The sequence below is a fragment of the Tursiops truncatus genome, chromosome 8 (assembly GCF_011762595.2).
Source record: "Tursiops truncatus isolate mTurTru1 chromosome 8, mTurTru1.mat.Y, whole genome shotgun sequence".
NCBI classification, from domain to species: domain Eukaryota; kingdom Metazoa; phylum Chordata; class Mammalia; order Artiodactyla; family Delphinidae; genus Tursiops; species Tursiops truncatus.
Window position 1 is genome coordinate 62220245 of NC_047041.1, and position 19814 is coordinate 62240058.

The following is a 19814-nucleotide window of genomic DNA, read 5'->3' on the forward strand; positions in this document are numbered from 1 at the left end:
CCTGTGAGGGCCGCACGCTTCACCGCCCCCGCCACGCCCCTCGACCCCGCACCGCCAATGGCCTGCTGCGCCGGCGCAGCATGCTCCAGGCCCAGCCCTCCCTCGACGACCGTGCGCTGAGCGCATGCGCCTTGAGAGGCCGGTTGGGTGAGGGATTCTTAGCGAGGGAGGGGGAGACGGAAATGGAGGGTCTCCGCGCGCATGCCTTCGCCCCTGACATCAAGCCCGCTAGCGAGCGCGTTGGGCGGAGCCGGGGGCGGCGGTCGCCGGGGAGATCAAGGCCCTGGGTCCGACCCCGAGCTGGAGCGGGGTGCCGGAGGCCCGCTAACCCGCCGGTGTTTGTGTCTATGTGCCCTCGCAGGGAGACATGGAGAACTGTTTGGCGGCCGCGGCGCTGAACGGGGTAGACCGACGTTCCCTGCAACGCTCGGCTAGGCTGGGTCAAGAAGTGCTGGAGCGGGCTAAAAGGAGGGCGGTGGACTGGCATTCGGTGGAGCTTCCCAAAGGCAGCGTGGGGGTCATTTCCCGGGAGCGGCCCTACAGAGAAAGAGGGCTGGCAGCCGGCCCCCATCGCCTTCTCCCAGGAGAGGTGAGGGCCCCAGTGCTGCGGGACCAGCCCATTCATTCGCTCAGCAGCGGCTTGCTGAGAACCAGGGCACGCCACACAGCAGCACCCGAGGGATCCTGTCCTTGGCGGAAGCTGTTAAGTATCAGGACAGTGAACCGGAAAGCCTTTTGAAAACTCTTGACGTTTGACAGATTCCTATCGGCTAGCTTTAGGATACCGCTGGAGACCGCTAGTGCTCGGCCCTGGTTGGTTACTTTTTACAACAATTCTTACAGGCTACCGTTTGATATTAGAGGAAAGCCAACAAACCTGTCTTTGTCCTGGAAAAATTGCATGTCTGTGTATTCCTTTTAGAGTTGGAATTCTTTCTCAGTAAGAGCCTTTTACTGACTTAAACGAGCCGTGGCCTTTCAAAAAGTAAAAAGGAAGGTATTCCCAAAATGACTTCCTTCTCCAGTAGGGAATACAGATCTCACCTGTGACTTGCCGTTTATTCACATAGAGAGAAGAAAGACACCCAACCCTCAGTGCTTCCTTCAGAACAATGGCTGAATTCATGGACTATACCTCAAGTCAGTGTGGGGTAAGTTGGTGTAAGCCAAAGTCATGCCCCTGATCTGCCTGCTGATGGATCACAAAGTGGATTTTTGTGGAATTTAGGGAGAATCTGGAGACTGCCTGTTCACCCTGCCCTGCCTTCGTGGGCAGGTTGTAATCAGCCAAGGGTTTAAACCAGGTGATAAATCCAGGTTAGAATTCATTCAACAAATATTGGATGCCTAACTTTAACTGTTATGAGGATAAAGCAATGCACAAGCCAGAAAAGATCTGCCCTCACTATTGTTTCGGGGGGCGGGGCTTATTTGCTGAATTCCAAAACAAGTCCGAATATTAGCGGTATTTAAAACTTTGAACTGAAAATTTTTTTTTAATCAGTACGATCGTTCTAAACTGGAACCGAGCCTCTCTGTTTTCAAAGCAAAAACTGAAACAGAATCCCTCCATTAGATCTTAATCTCTGTTCCAAGTCCCTGGTAAGGTAGAGTGCTTTTGTGTGTGTGTGTGTGTGTGTGTGTGTGTGTGTGTGGCCACACAGCATGTGGGATCCTAGTTCCCCAACCAACTTGCACCCCCTGCATTGGAAGCACGGAGTCTTAACCACTGACCACCAGGGAAGTCCCCCTGGTAATGTAGTTTTTAAGTATGCCCCTTTGGGTCCATATCACTTGTTGGCCACAGAGGTGGTTATGTGGCACAGATGCAGTGCCCTCATCAGAGGTAGTGTGGCTTAATGGCAGGAGCAGCCTCCCAGGAATCAGACCTGTGTTCTGCCACTTTCTGGCTATAATGCCTTAGGCTAGTTAGTCTCTCTCAGCCTTACCTTCCCACATGGTACAATGATGATGTTTCAAGTCCTTTCCAGCCCTTATAGTCTGTTTCTTTGGTTTCCACTGAGAGATGAACACCAGAAAATTGTCATAAACTGTAGCACAGGGTACTTATGTGAGATTTTTGGTCCCATTCATTGAAGTGGGTGAACAAAGGTTTTAAAGGCCCTCTTCTCAAAACCATACACTAAGGTCATCTTTAAGTACTTTCAGGGAATGTTGAAGGCAGGCAGCCAACATTCAAGAAAATCACCTGTATGGAAGGTACTCTCTGTCTTCTAGGAATTAAAACAGACTCTGTGGTCTCTTCCAGCCTTAACATTTTATGATTCTTATGTGTTTGTAAGGGTGCTTGGTCTGTACGGCAGAAGGAAGAGAATACCTTGTTTCTGTCCTGCTTTTCAATTTCATAATGAATATTAAGTTTCAAAAAATCTCTAATATTTCTACATCTTTTATAAAATCCTTGTGACTCCAAAAATAGGATTCCAACCAGTGAGATACAGTTCAGAGAGTATTTTTATGTTATTATTTTGTTAAATGGTTTTAGAAAAATCCATAACTTTGGCTCTACTATAAAGTGATCAAGTTAAACACTTTGGTTCATGGTTCAGTAAAAGGAATAATATTTGTCTTTGGTTTGAGGTTTAGCAAATTGATGTTCTTCGTTTTGGTTTTCAGTTCATGCTTTATTTCAAATCTCCATTAAGGAATGGAGGCTCAGAACCTCTCAGCTTTCTAGAAATAGAATTAAGAACAGTGTTTGAGTTTGCTTTCAGAATTTTGGAGCATCCCCTAAATTACATCATTAGAGTCATGTCCTGACATGCTTTCCCCAGCTTCTCATTCTTTTGGTCTCTTGCCTTAAACATTGTCCCTACCCTCTGTTCAAAGCAAGCAGGCTTATGTTGTCCTCATCATTAGTCACAATCAGGGGCAAGTCTAAGGTTAACTTTGAGGGGGAGGAAGGAAGTAGACAAGAAAAAAACTGCATTCTGATCCTTTGGATTATTTTTGCTTAAATCGGAGTCTTCTCCCTCCCCTCCTCCGCATGGGGAGAACGGCTGCATAGCTGTTGGGTTTATGTTATATTTCCTGTTGCATTTCTAAATCTCAAGGAGATGCACCTCTCTCTTCTCTTGTCCTTGTCTGAGACTTAGTAAACCCAGACCTGTTTGTCAGAACTTGTCATGAGAGGAGATGAAAGGGCTTGTGTATTTGACCTCGGGGTGAGGATGTTGTGAAAATTATTTAACCTGGCAGAGAGCATGGTCCTACCCAGCTTGAGTTGCCAGAGTTCTTGCCCTACAGAGGCAGCAGATGGCAGCAAAGTAAGGCGAAGTGCAGTTTCCTTCTCTGCAGCCACTTTACATGGGCTAAGATTTGTTATATGACTTCAAAGGCCTCTCAAGAGGGCAGGTAATTTACCTTTGCTCTCTTGCCTCCCTCCTTAACCACATTTGCCCAAGTAACAAGGAGTTTTTTGAAAATTTGACCAGTCTATTTGGTTACCCAGCATCTTTCACATTACTTCTCTAGAAATATTATTCATCTGTGCCAGAGGAAGGAGGGGCAACCCATGTCTATCGTTATCACAGAGGGAAGTCGAAGCTGCACTTGTGCTCGGACACTGGGAATGGTCAGGTATGTATCCTCAGCTGTGCTGTGCTGTGCCCTCAGCTTCCCAAGATAGGAGGCCTTACATCTTGGAGCTCCTGCTGGATTGTATTATTGGATGCCTGGGTGACTCAGCATTACAGCGCTCCACAGAAATCTATCACCTCCCAGCCTTAGAGAACTTACAGCAATGAACATGAAATAGGAGTTTTTGTCCAAAATAAGATATTAATGCCACTGTCGTATCTTCAGTTGAACCTGCAGTCCTGGGCCAAGGGATTCTTGGACAGGCTTAACAAAAGGCCTTTCAAATATCCTCTTCTGCATCTAGGGATATGAAAGAGATTTTTAATAATCACATATTTCACTCTAAGGTAGTGATAAGTATCATGTCTTTGGTAATTTTAAAAAAGGAAATGCAAGGTGGGGGTTTCTTTTAACAAAATGCTTTTCCTAAAGATAACAATTACAAGCCTCTCACTGCAAATTACCTGTATTTTACCACATGTCACTCTGGGAAGCCAAAGACTCTACTTGTTGAACTGATTCAACAGGAGTCCTTTGTTGTTGTTTCTGGGGAGAGTAGGCTTTTTTTGCTTTTGTTTTTCTTTTTAAACTCCCCTGGTTGTACTCAAAGATAGCAAACTTAAGTTCAGAGTCTAATCCACAGGTTGGATTCCTGACTTCTCTGGCCTGTGGGTTTAGGGAAGGGACGGGAGAGTGGCTGCAGGGATGTGAGCCATCCTGTTTCCCTGGCCTGGGGTACAAGGGGTAGCACCAGAGCCTGGATCCTGGGCTTCCTCTTCTGCCCTGGCCTAGGCCCTCTTAAGAGTGCTTGACCCTAAGGGAGTTACATGTGGGCAAGAGTCATTCGTATCCCTCCCATCCCTTCCTATAAGACGTAAATTGGTGCCTCTAAGGGAAATTGACTTTCTCAGTTCAGCCTCTTCCCCTCTAGTACTCCCACTGCTGGGAGAACCTTGGAAGAGAATTCTATTTTCTGAGAGCCTGTTAAATGTCAATCACTTTTGCACTTTAGATCTTCCTTACAGCGTAGTATGCCGAAGCTATAGACTAGGAAACCAAGGCATAGAGAAATTAATCTGTCCGTCTCAGTAAATGACAGAGATAGGATTCAAACTCAGGTCTATCTGAGTCCAAAGCCCATGTAAGGATAAAAGGTAATCATGGTAAACATCTGACTAAAAATACTTTGCAGAATTCACTAAAAGCCTTAAGAACTTAGGTGACAACTTGGAAAACACTGACAGAACAACTGTTAGTTCCTAATTAAGTAGGAAAAATTTTCTACCATCCAGAAGTCAAAGTTTGGGCCCTAATCAATGTTTCTACCTCACTGTTCAGAGAAAAGACACCCCCCTTGGTGTCGGAGGCATCCGTCAGACGTCAGAGTGTGCGCTAGAGGCATCCCAGCCTGTGAGTACAGAACTTCTAGGGTACTGGGCTCCACCACCACTGCAATTCCATGAACTGATCTGGTTACTATAGGGTTCTTTGTACTGGATCTATAGTATTTTTAAGTTGGGATATTTTTACCCTTGGGGACAGTGTACAACATTTTAGTTCAGTGTAAAATTATGTTTTCTTGGTATCCTTCCTTCACTTGAAATTTCAGGGATACTCTTTGTGCCTGAACTCATAGTTGCGGTTGGAAAGAATGCAAAGTATTCATATCTCCATTCCTACAGCTCAGCTGGGCTGGCACTGGGTCCTGTTGGAATTCCACCATCTGTTCAAGCAGCAGGAGGGGCCTGACCCTCCTGCTTACAAAGTGAAAACCATTGCTGAAATTCTGAAACGTATACATTTGGTTAGATCAGGTTCCAAAACATTTGAAGGGATTTGTTCCTATTTTCCGCAAATGTTTCTCTGTGAAAACATACAGTGATGTTTTTAGGATAAAATATTCATTAGTTCATGAACCCACGGAATCTTTTGGAACTTGGAAGAGCTGGAATTCTGAGGAATGGAACTCTGGCGTGTTGCTGCAATAGTTTGCTTAATTTTTGTTTGCATACAGTGTGCTACTAGCCAGGATTCAGAATATACTAGAGTTAGTAGCAACTAAGACTATTCTGCTTTTAGTACAAGTTGTTAGGCTTACATGCCTCTAATACTTACTGTATTTTGGTAATGCTAATCTTCCTGATGTTCACAGTGTAGGAATCACAGAGGCCAATCTTGCACCTTTTATGCAGACAAATGAAGCATCCTTGGCTTTCTGCAATTCTGATACAGCTGTATTTTCTGAAACCTTTTGTTTATTTTCATAGTTGATGACTAATAAATAGTTGTGGCATTGTCATACACATTCACGTCAGTTAAATGATGATAAGCCTCCAATTTTGCAGTAACTGGGCATGAAAGGATATAGCATAAAGCAGCTTCGGAAAACCTTGGCTTCAAATCTATTTGCAAGATGGAAAGAGAGGAAGTTTCATAAAAGTATAAATATTATCATTTATTCCTCCTAGCAGAATTTACTGGCAGTAGTTTGGTCCACCTGCCCCCCACCCCCAGGGGTGGTGTAGAAATGACAGCTTCTGCCTGTGGCTCCTTCTGAGCATTGAGTAAGCATTGGTAGTGGTCTCCCAGTTGTGGGATAGGCGCTTTGGCTCTTAATTACAGGCTCTTTTCTGGTTTGTGACTCTGCTCTTTGGCCATTTGAGCTGAGACCCTTCCTCTGCCTGCATATCTGCCATGACCACTTACCAGCCGGGCATGAAGTCTGTCCTTGGAGAATGGCTTGTGCTCAGCTCAGCTCTAAACATAAATCTTTCCACTAACTCCAGCTTCCAGTGTTTTGTAGTATCGATCTTCTTTGACTTACGTCCTGATAAACCCATTGTAAGTTGAAAATATCATAAATTAAAAGTGCATTTTTTTTAAATTTTTATTTATTTATTTTTGGCTGCGTTGGGTCTTCGTTGCTGCACGCGGGCTTTCTCTAGTTGCAGTGAGCAGGGGCTACTCTTTGTTGCGGTGCATGGGCTTCTTATTGCGGTGGCTTCTTTTGTTGCAGAGCATGGGCTCTAGGCACACAGGCTCAGTAGTTGTGGCATGCAGGCTCAGTAGTTGTGGCTCGGGGGCTCTAGAGCACAGGCTCAGTAGTTGTGGTGCACAGGCTTAGTTGCTCTGTGGCATGTGGGATCTTCCTGGACCAGGGCTCAAACCCGTGTCCCCTGATTCTTAACCGGATTCTTAACCATTGCACCACCAGGGAAGTCCAAAAGTGCATTTAATACACCTAACCTACTGAACGTCATAGCTTAGCCTAGCCTACCTTAAACGTGCTCAGAACACTTACATACCCTGCAGTTGGGCAAAATCATCTGACACAAAACCTACTTTATAATAAAGTTTTGAATAGTTCATGTATTGATAATTTATTGAATGCTGTAGTGAAAGTGAAAAACAGACTGGTTGTATGGGTGCAGGATGGTTATAAGTGTATCAGTTGTTTACCTTCGTGATCCTCGTGGCTGACTGGGAGATCGCTCACTGCCGCTGCCCAGCATCACGAGAGAGTATCGTGCTGCACATCACCAGCCCGGGAAAAGATCAGAATTCAAAATTGGAAGTACGGTTTCTACTGAATGCGTATCACTTTCACACTATCGTAAAATCAAAAAACCGTAAGTCTGACCATTATAAGTCGGGGACCATCTGCATAGGAGAACCGGTCTCCCAAGGGAGGGCTTTAGCCAGCCAGCTGACTTTCTGCATGACAAAGTGGAATCTACTCATAGTGTTCTCAGCTTTAGGTGAAAAGAAATGTTCCATCCTCCTAATAATGAACTTAGCAAAGCACAGTTAAAAAGAATACTTCTCATTATCCCACAGCGCCTTGCCATTACTGCTGATCTGTGATAACAAGTGCCACTGCCTACTTTTGAGCCCCAAAGCAATCGTCATTAGCCTTTCCCTCTACCTGATTCTTAACCTTTCTGCTCCAACCAGAGTGTTCCTTTTATGATCCTTCATGTTCCTATAACAATTTAATGTTTTCACATACATGCTTATTTGTGAGCTAATTTTAGAAATAAGGAAACAAGCATAAGGAGAGGCTGAGACTGGCCTAAATGGCAGTCCTATTACGTTGCCAAGCCAAGCCTTGAAAGCAGGACCTCCTTCTCCCACGTTAGTACCTCACTCCATCACACACAGAGGGAGCCGGGTGGAGGTGACCTGACGGCACTGGTACATAAAATCTCTAAACTGCTAATATCCACTTTTCCTTCCAGGCTGAGAACATCTCTAAGGACCTCTACATAGAAGTATATCCAGGGACCTATTCCATCACTGTGGGTGTAAATGACTTGACCAAGAAGACTTACATGGTAGCAGTTGATTCAGGACAAAGTGTGGACTTGGTCTTCCCCATATGATGTTGACCATCACAGACATCGCCTTTTTCTTGTTTGTTTTTTAAGTATCAAGAAGAATAAAGCTACCATATATCCTCTTAAAGTTTACACATTAATCCTGCTTTTAATGCTGACTGTAGAGGGTCAGCCTTCCTAGGAACTGGAGTTTGTCTCTTTCAGTGCCTATTTTAACTTGAAAGTCCCTTCACCCTCTTCTGCCTGAAGTAATAATGTAATGATGCTGTCTGAATAGTTTTTACTGCTTGCTTTCCAAGTAAAGGTTAATTATGATAATAAAGTGAGAAATTTGGAAATGAAGAGAATTCCTTTTTATTGGCATTAAGAAGTCAAAACAAAATGTTGCTCATGTACGACTGAGGCTTCATGAAAAGATGGCAGAGAGGCTGTGGACACATTTGCCCAAAGCAGGCCAACCATGTTCTGTAGCTTCTGTGGAAGAGGCATCCTCAAGCAGATCGCACCAGGCCCCTGGAAGGGAGCCCTCGCCAGGGCCGCCACACTCCTGTGCCCCTTAGGACAGGTGCCTTCCTGCCACTTATCTGCAGGGATGTCTTCCTGGGGTGAAGATGCTGCTGCTTATTGGACTATCACCTGTGGCCTGCACTGTACCATTTCCGTAGAAGAAGGCCTTGTGTCAGCCACTTTGTAACTAACTCCTCCTCAGGTATCTACTCTTTAGCTTCCTACAAGAGAAAAAAAAATCCTGAGAGTCTTATTTTGACTTTAAAATCAGTGACTTTCTATCCTTAAAATTACAAAGTCATTGATGTGTCCTAAACATCTTTAAGCTACCACACCAACAGTACTGTTGCATCTCTCAGTTTAGTTGCCTAGGGAGTCACCTCATTTTGAACATGTCTTTCCTCAGGAAAAAGGCCAGTATTTTATATGATGAAAACAAAGGTTTGGGGACCTCCCTGGCAGTCCAGTGGTTAAGACTTCACCTTCCAATGCAGGGGGTGCGGGTTCTATCCCTGGTCGGGGAGCTAAGATCCCACATGCCTCACAGCCAAAGCACCAAAAAAACATAAAACAGAAGCAATATTGCAAAAAATTCAATAAAAGACTTTAAAAATGGTACACATCAAAAAATATATATATCTAAAAAAAAGAATACAAAGGTTTAAGTAGAGCTGTATTCGCATTCCTAGCAAAGAAGAGACTCTCACGGACCGAGGGCCTAGTAAAGCAGGCCCATGCCCACCACCATAGGGTAGAGGGGTCAGTTAACTGGGGATCCTTGCACCCCTAGTGATGAAATTCGTGGGTTCTGTAAGCCTTCTGAAATCATATGCAAAACTGTGGGTGTGTGCAGTTTTCTGGGAAGAGGGGCCATCGGTTTTATCATTCTCAAAAGTGGTATGACCCCAGAAGGTCAAACAACCATGGAAAGAGTCCTTCAGAAGCCCCTTCCCAGCCATCTGCTTTACCTAGATCCTTGGGGCTTTTCGTTTAGGGGGAATTCTGGTCTCCTGATGTGCCGCAGTACCCCGACTCAGTTTTTTGTGTTCAGCTTCCTCTGGCAAGATCTGTAGTGGCTTCATGCCAGTGGCTTCCAGGACCAGCTCCCTGGGACTCCCCGCTGCTGCAGTTTTCACTTTCTGTTGTTTGTTGCCCTTCTCTTCTTTCCCGATGTTGCAAAGTCTTGTTCCTAAACCCAAAATTCAGTTAGTTGAATATGCCACCATTTTGATGGGATTAGACTTGACTTATGTAGAAGTGTATCAAGGATCACAGAATCCCTTAACTGTCTGAACCCTGTTTCAGTCATAAACGAGGGTGGAGAGCAGCATGACTGCTGGCATGAATCCTGGCCCTCTAGGACTGTTAGGTTAGTCTCAGACAGTAACCTCACTGCCTGCAACTAAAAGGATCCAAAAGTGTGGAGGGCGGAGGACCCATACAAGAGGATCCTTAAGAGGTAGAGCCTCAGACCAGACTGTGAAGCATCAGTGCTTGATGGTAATCAAGCGCAGTTAGGAGAAGCAAAGCAGCACATTTCCTTAAAAGGATACAAGATCTGGAGGGGAGAGAAGCAAAGCTCTGGTATTTGCCATTGTTTCTAGCCCAGGCACACACGTCGTTTTACAAGCTTCACCTCCCCAGTTCACCTCGCTAGTTAGTGTGGTGTGCAGCACTCCATCTGGGATGGGGGCTGGAGCTGGCCCTTTCTCCACGCCCCATGCAGGCATACTCTCCATAGCTTTGGGTGCAGAGATAGGACCTGGCAGAAGGCAGGCTCACTGATTCTCATGGTTCAGCTCCAAGAATTAACCTTTGCCCAGAGCATAACAAATGATCCAGTACCTAGAGGAAAGCCAGGCCAAGTACCTGAAGATACTATATTTCTCCTTATAGCCAATTATTAGAATGTATTTGGGTGCGGGGGAACTTTAGAGTGGATCTGTTTAAATATGGTGATGCGGGGAGAGAGGCTGAATGTAGGTGTGGGTGCGTGGGTAGTGGCGATAAGAGCGGTGTATGCTTGGGGCCAGGGAAGATTTGTTTGGCCTCAGTCAGGTTTAGAACCAGTCTGGATAGAACGCCATGGAGCAGGCCACAGCCATGGGAATGCAGGCCTGGAGTCTGGGGCAGGTCTGACCGCCATGGCTTCTGGTTACCCCACTGGCATTCCTCTCCCTGAGACTGGTCTCATGCCACCTCAGTTGCTGCCCCAGAGACTCCTCCCTGTTGGAGAGATACAGCTTTTCTTTTTTTTTCTTTTCTTTCTTTTTTTTTTTTTTTTTTTTGCGGTATGCGGGCCTCTCACTGTTGTGGCCTCTCCCGTTGCGGAGCACAGGCTCCGGACGCGCAGGCTCAGCGGCCATGGCTCACGGGCCCAGCCGCTCCACGGCATGTGGGATCCTCCCAGACCGGGACACGAACCCGCGTCCCCTGCATCGGCAGGCGGACTCTCAACCACTGCACCACCAGGGAAGCCCGAGATACAGCTTTTCTTTCTCCAGTCTGTGCTGAAGCAGGAGGGCAGTGGAAACTATGGAGAATTTAGCTTGAAAACTCTAGACTTTGGCACCATTTTCTTTATATTATCACTTGTTGGAGGGCATACCCTGTAGAAACAGCTGCTTCCAAGCAGCTTCTACCAAGGCCTTTCACTGCAAGGAAGGAGGCCCAGGAACACCTATCCCTGCTCCTACCTTTATATTTTCAATACAAAGTGTCCTCTCAGGGAGGGGAGGAAGAGCCCAGCTAGTCATAGCTATAGCTTCTCGTCCCTCTACTTATTTCCCTCTCAGAGGTGGGGGAAAGATCACACACCTCGAAAGCCAAGGGAGGAAACTCATCTAAAATACAACAGCAGCCAACACATCCATCCCTGCCCACTCCGAAGCCCAGGGGTCCAGAGGAGTCCCCCAAGAAGGTTTCTCAGTGTAGCAACAATTTCTCAGCCTCCTGGAACTGAAGACTAATAAAGGCCTTACTCCTGGTGTAAGGTTAAAATCCTCGTGGGCTAAGAGGTCCTTCTGGTTGAGCAGCTGTCCTGAAAATAGGGCAATGGCTTCCCATGGGGACCCACAATGAGTCCCAGTGTGGGCAGTGCCTACAGATCCTTATGCCCTTAGCGGTGGTATTCTTTAGCCCTCAGTATCCCTGCCCCAGAGTGGATGTTCATTTAGTTCACTGAGGTTGAATTAGTCAGCACAGGGCCCCAAGAATCTAGTCTAGGGCTGGCTTATCCAAGTCACCTCCTTCACAAAGCTCTGCCAGCTGCCTTAGGCATCTGCTCTTTCTGTGCCCCACTGGGAATTTAGACCGCACGGCATGAGGCATATCAATGATACACTGCTCTAAACCTACACGGGCATGTTGCTTGGGTAGAGAAGTTTGGGGATGGCTGCAGGTTGCCGATGACAATGACACTGCCTCCCCTCTCAGTGGTAGAGTGAGACGCATAAGGCTGTGCCTGGTTCCTCCCGCTCTGACTTCCTAAGGGGCCCATCTGGAGAGTAGGGTCTGATGGCCAGTGTTTAAAGACCCGTTTCTGTGCTTCTCAGGGTGCTGAAAGACTCCAGTCAACACCTGGAGGCATTCTGACTGTACATCTAGAGAAAAATCAATGCCTCCAAGGAAAATGAGGGAGGGGAGGGTAGAAATGGACAGTGGCAGAGTCCTGCCGGTAGAGACTAGTGAACAAAGAAAAGACAGTTGTCAAATAGGGATGCAAACCTTAGCACAAAGATCTGCCCATCCTTTCTTGTTAGGTTTCCATTTAATCAATAAAACCCACGTTTCCCTCTTATCACAGCCCCTCCTTTGACATGACGAAGTGTTACTTCCAATCCCAGCACAGCGGACATGTGCATCAGATTCCTGAGAGACACATGGGAGGGAAGGGAGCAGGGGCCTCAGCCCTGCCTTAGGAAAAGGTCTACCTGGCTTCCTGGGATGCGGCTCGGACCCGTTTCTCCTCCAGTACCTCCATTCCGGCTGGCAGAGGCCACCCTGCCTCCTTGGAGACTCCTCAAGAAGGACGGGGGCCGTGTTGCCTGTGCTGTCCACCAGCAGCCTCTGGGGAAGGCCCATCTTCAGCTCATTCTCCAGATCCTCCTCTTCAGAAGAAGAGGAGGTAGAGGAGGAAGAAACAGCCATGGGAGCCTGCACTGCTACTTCTTCCTCCTTAGGACCCTCAAGGGGCAAAAGCTGTGCCGTGGGCTTCAGCTCCGTCTCTGGATGCTCTCTGGCTGTGACCCCTGAAGTTCTGGTTAGAGGCCACCAGGTGGGTCCAGCCAAGGGGCGGCAGCAGAGGCAGCCCTGGCCCAGCAGCTGGCAGCAAGCATGCGGGTGGCAGGGAGGGCACAGGAATGGAGCGGTCAGAGGAAGCCTGCCGGTGACACATCCAGCGACCGGCCCCACCAGAGAGCAGCAAGGGGCCCAGAGGAGGGGCCTGGGGTGCTCCGTGGTGAAAGGCTTGTGCAGCCTGTCCACAGCCTTCTTCCAGACAGCTGGGGGCACCCACCTGACCCCTCCAAGAGGCACAGGAGCTGTCCTGCCATTCCAGAAGTGAACAGTAATTTCTTCTTCTTTGGATGCTACATAACAGAAAAGGTCACCATTTTGTTACAGCCGCCTCTTTCATATCATGGGATAAGGGTTCTCCTCTCCCCAGAAGCAAAGCCTCATCACAGCCCCTCTGCTCTGCTTCCGCCTGTGTGCACCTCTCCCTGGAGAGCCTGCCAGGGACATTCCTCACCTGCCCCATGTTTACTACCCCTTCCTGTGCCGCCATGTCTTGGTTTTCACGTCAAAACCAAGATGCATCCGCAGGTGGGGGAAGGGAAGGAGAAACCTCCTTCTGTCGCTTCTCTGAACACAACGATGCTGACTGGCTGGCCTCGCACAAGGGGACTGTCCCAGTCCCTGGACGACTTGGTGGGGGACCAGTCATGAGTACTGGTGTGACCCCAGGATAACCTCACCACACCATAGGTTAAGTAACCAACATAGACATAGTAGCCTTGGGCTATTTTGCCCTGATAAAGAATATTTTATAATCTGAAAAATATGATTTGTCTCTCTGTGGCCACCCTCAGGACGAAGCTGCAAGTGAAAGGGTAAGGATTTTTTAAGCCTCTAAGACCCCTAAGCTGGAGAGACACCCTTTGCTCTCTCCTCAGCCTGATCACCAGCCTGGCTCCTGGGGACTGGGAGGCCAGAGCGCTCCCTTACCTCTCTGGGGGTCTCTTGCCTCCAAGCCCAAAGGAATGGTGCCGGGGCCATAGCACTGTTGGTCTGGTCCCCAGAGTGCCAGCACCTTGTCCCCAAGGCGCAGTGAGTATTCCACGGATGGCGAGAACTGAATGACATCTTCCTCCAAGACCACGCTCTGCCGCTGGGCTGGCAGCCCTGGGCATGTGACAAGGGGAGCCTCAAATTCCACCAGCAGGAACCCCTGCCTCTCCAGCTGTGGGAAAGAAAACACTCAGAATAAGACCTGGCATTAGGAAGTACTACAGGGAGCACCATGGTTCCCTACAACGCCTAGGGCCAGACCCAGGGTCCCCCTCGCATGCGGCAAGGCCCAGTTAGGGAAAGGGCAGGGCCAGGCGCTGCTCGGGAGCCCACTATGGCAGAGACAGGCCGGCTGTGAGGCGGACGCTCTTCCTTCTGCTTCTTGCCGTGGCAACTCTTGTTTATCACTTCTTGTCTTTCCTGTCCCGTGCTCTTCCTTTTCCTGTTTTGTTTTTTTGGTGGTACGCGGGCCTCCCACTGTTGTGGCCTCTCCCGTTGTGGAGCACAGGCTCTGGAAGCACAGGCTCAGCGGCCATGGCTTACAGGCCCAGCCGCTTCGCAGCATGTGGGATCTTCCCGGACTGGGGCATGAACCCGTGTCCCCTGCATCAGCAGGTGGACTCTCAACCACTGTGCCACCAGGGAAGCCCTCCTGTTTTGTTTTGTTTTGTTTTTCTCCTATCTTTATATTTGGCCTGCAATTCACAGGAGTAACCTGGGTCCTCTGGATCTTTCCCCAAGCACACCCCGTCCTCCCAGCACTCCCAGGAAGTGTTGTCCCTGTGTCCGCGGCCAGCCAGGGGTGGGGTATCATCCACAGGCCCTCTCGGGCGAGGACAGGCTGGGGCTGTTGGAGCAGCCCTCTGCACTGCCATTACGTCCATGAGGGGAGGCTGGGCAAAGGAAGCAAATGAGCAGCCTGGCAGAGAGGGCAGGAGAAATACTAAGCTAATTAAAAGAACAAGCTTACAAATTGACTTTTATCAAACCACTAGACAGGATCTATATTTGAGCAAAACCCTGTTAATATTTCATTTGAAATTACATATTAGTTACTTGAAAATGACTTTTGATTAGAAATTCTATCATTTATATATATTTTTAGAAATCACACTTGTTTTCCCTCTATGGATCCACATTCACAAAGTCTGACTCTTTTTGGGAAGAGAAAAATCCCAAAGAAGCAAGTAACCACCAAAGTAAAGCCCAGGCCTGGCCCCAGCACGCAGGCACCGTGCTCCTGTGTGGAGGGACACAGGCTTACACGAGGAACACACATCTTGCTCCTCTTTCCCTTAGGCTGGCGCCCATCATTTGACACACTGAATTTTCCTGAACAAAGTGCTTTTACCGTATATTTTCTTCACTGTTATGGATTGAATATTTACCCCACCAAATTCATATGTTGATGTCCTAGTCCCTAGTACCTCAGAACGTGACCTTATTTGGGAATAGGGTCATCGCAGATGTAACGACTTAAGACAAAGTCACACTGAGTACAACTGAGTAGGGTGGGCCCCTAATCCAATGACTGGTGTCCTTACAAAAAGGGGAAATTTGAACACGGACATGCACCCAGGGAGAACAGCATGTGAATATGAAGGCCAAGATCAGGGGATGCTTCTACAAGCCAAGGAACACCGAAGATTGCCAGCAAACCACCAGAAGTTAGGAAAGGCGCATGGAACAGATCCTCCCTCACAGCCCTCAGAATCACCAACCCTAACAACACCTGGACTTCCAGTCCCCAGAACCGAGAGACAATTTCTGTTGTTTAAGCCACTCAGCTTGTGCCACTTTGTTACCCAGCCCTAGCAAATTAATGCACTCACTGACATTACATTTTCACTTCTGCATCCTGACCATGGAAGATCTGTGCTTATCCAAGAAACTGAACTGCTGGGCACACACAGCTGAGGCATATCAGGTATGACAGGGCCATCCAGAGGAGCATATGGGGAGATGCTGGGACTTAGGGACTTGCCTCGGGAGCAGCCTTTATCTGAGCCCTGTAATAAAAGCCATCTGCTTCCCTTCTTGCCAGGACCCATGCGTCCGCAGCATCTCCACCTCTTCTCAGCCAGCCAGGCCCCTGCCATGCTGGGTCAGCAATGTGGAGACACGGGTCATGAGATGCATATCTGGGAAAAAGCAAACGGAATTAGGGAGTAGAGAAAACCAAGCCCTAAAACCATCAAGAAACACGTTTCAGAGTTAGATCTGAGCAGCGCCATGGTGTGTGCATGACAGATAAGGCAATATGGAACAGAAATCCATGTAAAGAGTGGCAATCTGTGACTTCCAGTAAGATAAGGTAAACTACTGGAAGGGGCAGAAGGAGAGGAGAGTGAAGGGGACCGTCGTTTGAGGATTGGGAATTGTTTCAAGGTAATCAGGGTGGGATTAGCTTTTATGTATTCTGGTTATGAGTGCTGGTCTGAGACTAGACAGCAGGCCAGGAAAGACTTCCAGGAAGGGAAATTTTGAGGCGGTGTGTGGGATTCCACGATGAGGCATGGAGGCGTGGATGGTGATGCCAAAGGAGCAAAATTGCAAGAAGGCTGAGCACTGTGGGGTAATAAGAGAGGAGGAGGTGTTTGAGCACAGGAAGCACAGAGGAGCTGACTAGGAGGCCGTGAGACAGAAAAAAGGAGAAGCTAGTTCTGGGAAATTTTGTGGACAGGACCAAGCTGTAGGGAATTGTTGAGTCAGGGTTGGGTTTCCGAAAAAACCTGTTTACTTTGTGGGCAAGCCCGGATACAGGCTTTGAATGAGATGGTCCACACAAGTGAATCAAGAAAGGGGCTAAAGTGTTCAAGCTGGCATGTCTCTAACCTGGGCAGACTGACTTGAATAGCTTGGACATGAATCCCTGGGACTTGCACAACCTGTATGTGCTTACAGGCTGAGGTTCCTTTCCCCTCTTGTATTCACACTGTAGACAGCCAACTAAAGATACCATTCACAAAAAGCCAGGATAACTGAGGGAACTTGAGGAGGGACCTGGAGACCTCACCTTAGCGGTTGGTAGCAGAAACCCTAATTGCTCATGTAGTCCCATGGCCAGTCTCAGGGCTGATGGTAAAATGAGCTAGAAGTTTATAACTGATGATGCCTGACTGCCTTCCCTCACACATGCCAACTCTGACATCTGCCACTCCGCTAAAAGGTGGGATGAAAGCCAGGTCAACCCTTGATGTCACTGGGAGTGCAGTTTAGACTAGGGGAATATTAAACCCCAAGCAACTCAGAGCCCACACGGTAAAGAACCCTTTCAGCCTTCCCAGGAAGCAAGCTCTTTCCCTCCTGGGCCATCTCTCCCACCATCTAGAACCAAGAACAGAGAGGAAAAAGGAAGCCGAGATCGATACCTGGTGAGAGGCCTCTGCCGGGTGAGCCAGGGTGCTTGGGAGGTGAGAGGGCAGGCGAAGGAGAGTTCCCAGGGAGGAGCAGTGCCGGCCCAGGCAGGGGCCTTCAGGGTTGTGGCCACGCTGCAGTATTTGGGCAAAGGCATCCCAGGCCCGGGGGAGGAGTCCATTTCCTTGGGAGAAAACACCTGAGAACAAGCGGCACTATTATCTGAGTTGCTGTTTATCTGAGTCGCAGCCCACAGCCCAGGAGAGGGCGCCTGGCCGGGGCTGGGCTCAGCTCTGCGGTTTGCGGCCTCTCTGCGGGCGCACCCGGTCCCACCGACGCGCAGGGTATCCCCAGAATCACCTGCCCGGGGAGGCTCAGCTCAGGAAATAGGGGAGGGGTTGAAAGAGCAAGAGCTGGGATTTCAGAGAAGGATTTAGCTGTAGTAAATCCTTCACAGCCTGCTGGCTGCGTGCTCACTTCACCTCGGTGCTTCAGTTACCGCCCAGGAGATGAGATATGGAAAGCACCTGGCATATTTAAGTAGCTCAACATACGTTAGTTTTTTTCCCCCATCTCCACCCCAGTTGTAGGGGCTTCGGGGGTAAGACCACACGCCCCTTCGCAAATCGTAGTCCTGGTGACAAACTGACCCCTAACCCAAGCCACAGACTTCCCTCCTAACCCAGTCACCTGCGGGACTAGACCGAGCTGAGAGCCCAAGGCTGTGGCCTCCGTAGACGTGCTCAGAGGCGACAGGGCCACCCAGGGCCCGAGATACCACTCCGCTGGCCCAGCCCACCACGGCCCTGTTGAGTCTGCTCCTGCCCAAGTCCACAGCTCTGACCCCAAAGGGACTTATCACAGCCTCAAACTCCACCTCAGCCTCAGCCCCTTCCAACAGTTGGAGTTCACGGCCTCAGACCAACTGACTCCTGGTTGCCTAGCAGGTTGCCATGGATGCGAGCCAGCTGGCCGAGGGCGTGTACTGAGCATGTGCAGAGGGGGGCTGGGGCCTTAGGCCGCGTGCGCGGGGCGAGAGGGTAGGGGGTAGTTCTCCGCCTTTCTGGGGAAGGGGTGTTGGCGGGAAAGGCCAGTGCGACCTCAATTCCCCAAAAGCTCGGGCTTCCCCTCTGCCGGAAGAGTCCGTCACGGTGTGCAGCCCTCACGGATCCCAGGAGAGTCTCGTGATGGGGGGAGCTGGTCCCCCAGAGACTCAAGGCTATTGACCTGCCTTCACCCGGTGCGGGCAGGAGGCTGGAGTGGAGGGAACCACTGGGTGGCCTAAGGACTCTAAGCTAGAATTTGTCTTTAGTTTAAAAAAAAAAAATAACCAAAAGTGTGGGCATGTTTGTCTGTAACAGACAGGACTGCTGAGGAGCAGAGGTGTAATGATCTTGGGGTGGTGGGAGTGGACAATGGGGACCAAAGGAACAGAAGTCTAGATTCAGCTCTCATTTGAACATCCAGAGGAGGAGGCTGGTATTTGAGGCATCTGACAGTCATTGTGCACTGGCTGTGTGCCCAGCACTGTGTTCAGTGCAGAAGACCAAAAAAGTATGTAGGGACGTTTGTGGTTGTCTCTACCCCATCCATCCCTGCCTTCCACCAGTTCCTGTTTCTGTTGTGGCTCTGTGTGGTTAGGAGAGGCTAACTGTACCCCCCGATTCATAAGTGTCCATCAGCACATTCCATCCCCTGGCCACTAGGGCATGGGCATGTTCCCGTGCCTCTGGAATCAGAATGAATCTCAAAACTTTTGTTGGAAATCCTGGGTTATAGACTTTCTTTTTCCTCCTATACATAAATAAGAAAGCTTGAGGTTCTGGGAGCTTCTGACAATCTTTCTGGGACACTGAAGCTATTCCCAGAGAGGACAGACCTAAAGAAAACAGGTTCTTGGAACAGTGTTGAGCCCTGCCTGAAGGCGGCCCTACCGCTAGAAGTTAAGGTATGTAAACCAATAAATTCCCTTTATTGGTTACACAAATTTTTATCAGATTTTTGTATCGGTTGCCACCAAAAGCATCCTAACTGATGTCTACCCTCACAGAGCTTAATTTTGCAGCCAGGAGAACGACTGTTACCCTAAAGGCTGAGGGATTTAGTCTCTGGCTATGAGAGGCGGCTTCCTGAATAAGATAGGTGGGATTTCAATGGTGAAAGGAAGAAGGAGAATATTCCATTCCGTCTTGGTAGGAAGCAAGAGCTAAGACAGAAGGATGCATTTGCAAGACTGTGATTTTCTTTTTGGGGTGGAGGGAATGGGGTGTCATGGGAAAATCAAGTGTGGATATTTGGGAAGGGGCCAAATTGATGGGAGCTTTGAAAACTAAGCAGATAAATGTCAACAATGTCATAGTCGAAAGGAAGTTGTCATGGGGCTTGAGCAATGAAATGACATGAAACACTTTAAGAAAGAATATCAGAGTGATGATAGAGCCAGTTGAGAACAGAGCCCAGGAGGCCTCGGAGTTATCCAGACACAATGTGACAGGATGGGAATAGGAAAATAACACCACCAAATATTTCCTGATGCCTACCTGACTTGAATAACTTTGCTGGGTGCTAGGAATATAGGATGAATAAGACTGACCCCTATCTTCAAGGAGCTTACATTCTACTGAAGACAGAGATAGGTGTGCAAAGATAGCAGGAGTAAAGATAGCAGGATAAGAACGGCAAGGAAATATGTGTTCAAAATAAAGGAACAAGTAATAGCTGTGG

At 48.4% G+C, this 19814-nt stretch overlaps 2 protein-coding genes across 2 annotated transcripts; one reads left to right on the forward strand and one right to left on the reverse strand.

Annotated features, from left to right (window-relative positions):
- Positions 1-41: 41 nt before the first annotated feature.
- On the forward strand, positions 42-8279 carry AKIP1 (A-kinase interacting protein 1). Its single transcript, XM_004320656.4, has 6 exons — positions 42-147; positions 362-589; positions 1071-1151; positions 3496-3600; positions 4939-5010; positions 7839-8279. The coding sequence occupies exons 2-6, from the start codon at positions 368-370 to the stop codon at positions 7980-7982; spliced, it is 624 nt and encodes a 207-aa protein (XP_004320704.1). The 5' UTR covers positions 42-147; positions 362-367; the 3' UTR covers positions 7983-8279.
- Positions 8280-8420: 141 nt separating this feature from the next.
- On the reverse strand, positions 8421-17836 carry C8H11orf16 (chromosome 8 C11orf16 homolog). The gene is made up of 7 exons (XM_073808596.1): positions 17781-17836; positions 17105-17289; positions 15718-15874; positions 13671-13905; positions 12377-13033; positions 9413-9633; positions 8421-8665 (listed from the first exon to the last, which is right to left on the reverse strand). Exons 2-6 carry the CDS (start codon positions 17269-17271, stop codon positions 9413-9415), a joined length of 1437 nt encoding a protein of 478 aa, XP_073664697.1. The 5' UTR covers positions 17272-17289; positions 17781-17836; the 3' UTR covers positions 8421-8665.
- Between the last annotated feature and the right edge of the window lie 1978 nt (positions 17837-19814).

Coding starts and splice junctions, on each gene's coding strand:
- AKIP1 (XM_004320656.4), top strand. CDS start 368: ATGGAGAACTGTTTGGCGGCCGCGGCGCTGAACGGGGTAGACCGACGT. Junction 590..1,070: donor ATCGCCTTCTCCCAGGAGAG/GTGAGGGCCCCA, acceptor TTATTCACATAG/AGAGAAGAAAGACACCCAAC. Junction 3,601..4,938: donor CGGACACTGGGAATGGTCAG/GTATGTATCCTC, acceptor CTCACTGTTCAG/AGAAAAGACACCCCCCTTGG.
- C8H11orf16 (XM_073808596.1), bottom strand. CDS start 17,271: ATGGACTCCTCCCCCGGGCCTGGGATGCCTTTGCCCAAATACTGCAGC. Junction 15,875..17,104: donor CGGCAGAGGCCTCTCACCAG/GTATCGATCTCG, acceptor GCTTTTTCCCAG/ATATGCATCTCATGACCCGT. Junction 13,906..15,717: donor AGATAAAGGCTGCTCCCGAG/GCAAGTCCCTAA, acceptor TCTTTCCCACAG/CTGGAGAGGCAGGGGTTCCT.